The sequence below is a fragment of the Anneissia japonica genome, unplaced genomic scaffold, assembly GCF_011630105.1.
Source record: "Anneissia japonica isolate Jap-2015-1 unplaced genomic scaffold, ASM1163010v1 scaffold11779_len1430905_cov172, whole genome shotgun sequence".
Taxonomy (NCBI): domain Eukaryota; kingdom Metazoa; phylum Echinodermata; class Crinoidea; order Comatulida; family Comatulidae; genus Anneissia; species Anneissia japonica.
In genome coordinates, this window is record NW_022740041.1 from 272,003 (window position 1) to 278,948 (window position 6,946).

The 6,946-nt window shown below is 36.9% G+C and overlaps 1 protein-coding gene across 1 annotated transcript in view; it reads right to left on the reverse strand.

The window, feature by feature from the left end:
* Positions 1-6,244, reverse strand: part of LOC117118177 — an 11,801-nt gene extending 5,557 nt beyond the window's left edge. Inside the window, exon 1 of the mRNA XM_033262691.1 lies at positions 5,678-6,244. Coding sequence (XP_033118582.1) covers positions 5,678-5,816 — 139 coding nt within the window. The 5' untranslated portion in view covers positions 5,817-6,244. The remainder of the gene's footprint in view (positions 1-5,677) is intronic.
* Positions 6,245-6,946: the final 702 nt, after the last annotated feature.

Here is a 6,946-nt window from a genome sequence, read left to right on the forward strand (position 1 = left end):
TACCTCCCCCCCCCCGCTGGTGCCACCTCTGAAAACAGAAAACAAAATCCATGATTTTAACAGCAATCTATTGAGTTAGGTGTGGGAACCATGTATTAAAACATTATTATACGAACAATAACATAATATTTTTCTTTTAATTTAGTATATTTGAATATCGGCTGTGTGCTCCTCCCTAATTAAGAATTAACGAGAAACACAGTTTAGTTGGGCTATATACATTATTTAATAACATAGTTTAATACAGGGGTGGCGCCCGTCGGGGAGAAAAGGGACAATTCGGCGGGAGAAAAATTAATTATATGTATTTTTTACACATATCAGTAGATTTTCGGAGGCTTCGCCCCCTGGACCACTTTCGAAACCTTTTAATCGAAGCTCGACCACGCCCACTTTGCTTTCGTCGGGGAAATCTGACCCCACGTCGGGGGCATCGCTCCTCCCCCCGTCGAGGACTCCCCCGTCGGGCAAATCCTGGTGCCACTCGTGGTTTAATACATCTTCCCAAAACACTGAGTGTTTTGGCTGCTGTGTTTTTATAATTATTGATTAAGAGGAGTGATGACGTCAAGGAGCCAGTTGATTCCTAATGGATGTTCAGTCGGCTTAACTCACGCCATTGGTCTTGAGTACGCAGTGGTGGCGGCAGCAGGGGAATTTTCTCCTCCGTTGGTCTGGACCCCCTGTTTTACGACGAACGACTAGGTCGTCGGATCAAAAATTAAAAAATAATAATAATTTTCCTATCCAAATAACGTTATTTTTACTGCCAATCCCGAATATATTGTGGTCTAAAAGCACATTTTGGACATGTACAACAAAAATTCTTCCCGTAAACCCTAGAAGGGAGTTTTTATTTCGGGCCGTCGACCGAGGCTTCGTCGGCCCCTTGGCTCGGACCCCTCTGTCGGACATGTCGGACCGCTTGTGGGAAAATTTATGGCGCCACCGCTGAGGGAAAGGAATTTTAGTTTCTATATATTCTTTTAATTATTGAGTTGTAGGGGGAGTAGGCCTATTTCCATCGGACGGTCATTTCTAAGTTGTTACATTATACCATACATTACTGGTATATTAAATGCTTAGGAGTATACTATTTTGCCCCGTCGGGCAAATCCTGGCGCCACCCCTGTAACAGAAGCTGTATGGACCAGTACACCAGGGTAACCCCTAATTGTCTCGAAAGACCAGCATAGACAGGCTGCACACCTTAAAACTTCCCACAATCTTCAATAGACTAAAATATATTCGTGTTGAATTCGTTGCCAAGTGCCTCTTGTCAGATTTTCTCATTGATGATGCTCTGTTGCCTGTTCCAGCTGTTTCCCGTACAACTGAGAAAATTGTGTTTAGACATGCAAAGGCCCGTACAAATGCTTTTTTAACTCTGTTTTTATCGCATTCCCATGGATGTGGGATGAGATCCCTACTTCTGTTACTGATATTTTTCTTTTTGGTGATTGTGCATTTTTCTCTGCCTTGTTTTCTTTTTTATGTAACTGAACCCTGTTTGTTTCTTAGCACAGTGATTTTTTTTTAATTTTATTTATTTTTTTTTTTTTTGCTTTTTGCTTTTTGACAATCCGCCAGAATAGTCCTAGGTTTTGTGATAAACTGGAAAATATATAAATAAAATGGAAAAAAGTAAATGAAAGATGTACTGGTTTTTTTAATGCGCACATGAGCCAATGTGTACGGTTATGTGCCTACGGTTTATAGTCCTTTTTCGAGAACCACAGGCGAGCCAGTGCCGATATTATGGCTGTAGATTGCGGCGCCCCTGCCTTAACCGCTCGGCCATTCGGCTCGTGAGTCTATATTCGCTCGGCCATTCGGCTCGTGAGTCTATAATCTATATAACATACAAAAACTAATATGATATATCTATATTTTTTCCAATGTCCTTATTTACATATAATATAAAACTATACAGGATAGTTTAGCTAAGTGCCTAATAGAAATAGGCTACTCTTGAATTGGATGTTTCAGAAGGGTAGCATTCTACTCTCAATTCTGATTTTAACACACGGTCAATATGAATATTGTGGAGGCATTATATCGATAATATATATTTATTTTATTTTAATACCCAAATCAGCAAAGGAGGAGGGGTCTTTCCCCTTAGGTAATATAGCGTATCACATGTTTTGATTTCCCTCTTTCATTTCATTTAATTTATTTCTCTCAAAAAATATACAAAAGACCAGAACAACCAACAGACGCAATGAGAAACAAGATAGAGGAAAACCAAAAAGCAAACTTAATCTACTATCGAGTGGTTTTCCCAATACATATGAAAATATTACAATTATCAACAACAAAGATAAAATATAAATCATTTGTCAGAAATTAAAAAAAAATTATAGTTTAAAACTTTGTAATAACATGCAGGAATTAAGTAAAGGATTAAATACGAGTCAGATGATACTAACATGCAAAATGAAGCTTGAGAGATCTGCGGAATGAGTTTCTACGTTGTGCTGTCATAATTAAAAGAAATTAACTTTAATTTGCTATTGTACAGTATACAATAATATCCTTAAATATATATAATAATATAAAATTAACTATGTTCATAACATAATACACGACCTATGTATCAAAATAATAGGATGCCTCAGTACTTCAAAATATACCTAATTTCCTATCATATCCTTAATTACATTGTGTAATGGAACATACCGTTCTTTGTCTATACTTTTGAGTTACTGCAGTACTTTATGTTTAGTTCTGTCATAAATGATTGAGAATGTTATATATATGGTGGTGTTCGTGGTAGCAATAATAGTTAAGCATTGTGTGTTGTCATAACTGAACCTCTTGAGAATAAATAACCCTGTCTCCTGCAGGGACAGCAAGGACAAGAAAACGGTGTGTTTTTTTTTGGGGGGGGGGGGGTTTCAAATAGTATTTATGGGAAACTCCCCGTTTCTACAGATCAGGGAAAAACCTTTAACCGTTCAGTTAAATTCATGGGCGTCGATCCGTGCATGATTGAAAGTGTTTGGGTTGAGATGAATTTCAAACTATGGAAGTCTCTTACATTTTGATTCAATGTACATGTGTTCTAAATAATTGTCTTCGATTTAATGGAAATTTGCGACATCATTAATTTTTTATCATTTTATGAAGTTTCCTTGATTTGTATGTTGATTTTGACCGAAGACCTGGAAGCCCAGGCGTCCTTAGGATTTTATAGGCACTATATATATAATTGAGTTTAAGGATAACAATTATCATTTATTTCCAAAAATACAGCGGCGGATCCAGGAATTCGAAATAGGGGGCGGGGTGGGGGCATGGAGGGAGTTTCACAGATCACCCGCAGCCCCCACCATGGTTGGAGCTTAAGTAAGACAATTCATGATATGGCAACTCTAGTTGGCCGGAAATGGCACTCCCAGACGTCAATTTGAATATAATCATCTTCTTTTTTCTCCCATTCTAAAAATAATGTTTAAATCTGTCACTAATATATTCATCATAAAAAGTGTTTCAATTATCCTGGTATCATAGCTAGCTAAGACAGGAAGAGACAGAGAAGCAAGTTTTCTTTTTCATTTTTAACAATTTAGGGGGGCCCAGGCCGGTTGGACCCCTCCCCTTCCCCCAAACTGGCCCTTTAGAATATGCCTCAGTAGCATGGAACCTTTATACAGCCAAGAATGTAAATGAATTAGAGAAAGTCCAAAACGCTGCTGCAAGATTCATTACCAATACCTACGGGAAGGAGGCACAAGTGTTACGGCTATGAAAGACTCACTTGGATGGATCCCTGTCGTCGAAGAAAAAGCAGACTTAAATACTTTTATAAAACGCTGAACGGGACCCTTGATTTTGATTACACAAAATACATTGCACCCAAGCCAACTAGACCGGAAGAGCACATGACAAACAATGTCAAAGTCACCAAACCAGAACAGATATGTTTACGCCAACTCATTTTTCCCTAGGACAACCAAAGACTGAGCTGATGTTCCTTCTCCCTTTAAGATGTGGGTAGGGGTGTATCCCCCGGTCCCAACCGAGTTACTGTCCCAACCAAGTTACATTCTTGATATCTTCATGATCTAGACTCATGAAAATAGTTTGGACATTTTATTGAACATTACTTTTTAAGCGTTGAACTTTGGGCATCGTTATCATGGAAAATTGATCATATGTACTTATTCAGAGCAGCTGCCTCCTTCCATTACTTGGGTGTGTTTACAACATTAACAAAGATGTGATTATGCAGAAGTATAGGACATATGGAGTTTAGGCATGCATATTATAAGCCTATCAGAAATACGATGGATAAAGGTAAAATTATTTTACAGTAATTGCTAGCATTCATAGATGCGACTGATGTCACCATATTTTTGAAGAATGAATCGCAAGGAATTCGCCTTACGTTGTAAACGCATACTTACACATAACATTTGTGTGTGTTTGTGTTGTAATGTTGCACATTGCCTCGTTGGACAAGATTTAAATAGACCTCCTGTAAACATTGAACGGTCGTCGAACCAAAATTAGCAGGAGATTTAAAGTTCAGTGACAAGGCCTAAATGCTGCTAACTGTAGCACAGTTTGTATGTATCATTCGAGGGTAAGTTGTTGTGGAACAAATTGTCATATGAAATTAAGATAGATGTGTGTTTTAAGTACTTAATGTGTACTTAACAGTAATAGAAATATCTTGGAATAATTTCATCTGGATCCATAAATATAATTATATCGTTTGTGTTTTTTTTTTTTTTTTATTGGATCAACAAATATAAAAGTCTATGATAGTAATAGAAATATTTTTAACTTTTGTTGTGTGCTTTTTCATTATCTCAAAATCCAACAGGTTGAATTTAATTGCATTGAAATGAGGTATTGTATTTTATGTATCCTATCTCCCTTTTCCAATACTTTTTGTTGTGTATATTTTAAGAATAGGCCTGATGGAAGCACCTTAAAGATGAAAGCGGCCATTAGTGTCACAAAATGAAAAAAGAAAAAAAAAAGAAGCTATTGTAGAGAAACATGTTGATGGCCTGTTTGAAAATTATTGAATATCTGGTGTAGGCGAAAAACAGGAAGATGGAAGCTGGTTCCAAAGACGGGATGTTAAAGGAATAAATATGATTGCATGTGCAGAGAGGTTTTAGACCGGGCAATGTGAAGACGATGTTGATGTCCACTAACAGCACTTCTGGTAGCTCTGGTAAATGGCTGCTTATGAGGAATAATAGTAGCAATCTCTAGTAAAGGCTGCAAAAAAGGATCTCTATAGAGCACAAACAGAGCAGCTACATTTCTTCGATGGATTAATTGCATAATGTTGTAAATGCATTGGATCCGGGGGCTTTGAATTGCACTCGATCAAGCAACTTCAACACAGATTTCCCTGCGCCAGACAGGACAACAATACTCCAATACTGGACGGATGAATGCTTTGTATGTTGTAGTTCTAGCTTGATGTGCAAGTAAGGATTTTGATCGACTCAGTACATATAGCTTTCTATCTTGTGTTTGCAAAACAAGATTGGTCTAGATATACTGTCACGTTTTCTTGTAAGCAAACTATTAATGACAAGAACCAGAAAGCAAAACGAAACTATTAAATTGTTTCTTAATAGGCCTATATCCGTTTTGAAAATCCATTTATGAAGATAACAATACAACAATTTAAGTCTACTTCACTTACCGTTTGTAACCGGAGTCGAAGAAGCTGATGAGTACATAATACCTACACCAAGGCAGAAGTACAAATACTGAGCACATTTCATGATTGTTCCGTGTTTCTGTTGCCTTTCAACTTTAGAAAAACAATAACTAGTTGTCATAGAATTAGAAGTAGTATAAAATAAAACTGGTTACCTCGTAGAATTAATCGGGGTGTCTGTGCGTTCAGTTGTTTCTTGATTCAACGCACGGTATATGCACTTCTTAGGAAATGAGTCGTGCGGATGTTGGAGTCGCTTTATATAGTTCCACCCACAATACGACATTTACTCTAATGACATATGGTACGGTACTAGGATGTGACGATCGTAGCGAACTCGATCACGAGGAACAAGTGACTATTTCAGAGGCTCATCTACACTACATAATATAAAATGAAAATCGGATAATAAATCAATTGTAAAAGCAGTCAATAGAGGTAATTATGAGAAAGCACGTATGCGATTTAGTGAGGGCATCCGATACGGTTGGTATTAGTCCGTTGATGTTTACGATGAAATCGAAGACGACACGTGTGTTAGACCGATTAAAAACTGAACTAACGAATATATGAAAAGAAAAAAAATATACCACGTCACAATGTATGATCATGTTATTTTTTTAAGAATCGCAATAACTTTGAGATTTTCGTTAAAACAACGAGGCTGTAATCTATAAAAGTGTTATTACTTGAAGTATTCAATAGTTTCCAAAAACGAGATGCGTACGTAACGCATTGACGCAAAACAAAGTTTACCGGGGACAAACCTTGGTATCATACCGTTTGATTTATTCCATTATCGTTCATACATGGTAAAACAGAATTAACTTAAAGTTCAACATTACAGTTCTGACAAAAATATTCATTTTGTGATGCATTTCTGATTTAACTGGATATCTAATTAACTTTGCTTTAAGATAAACACAACCGAGTTGCTGTTGACCCTTGTTTGTAAGAAATAATTATTGGAAGCATTAAGTTACTGAGACTGCTATCATATCAAAGAAGTGTTCTTTAATCCCGAACCAACAACAAATTATGCCAAAGTATGTATTATTAAATCTACCTTCGACTGCAGCCTGTTGAGTTAATCAAATGTCCATTAGGTAGGTCACTGCTGTAAACATTGTATATATATATATAATTATATATATATCTTAACTTTAAAACTATTATTGGATGGCCATCAATTCAGGTGTAAGTGGTCAGCACTATCGCCACTGCACTGCAATAATCATCGGTGCATTCTCT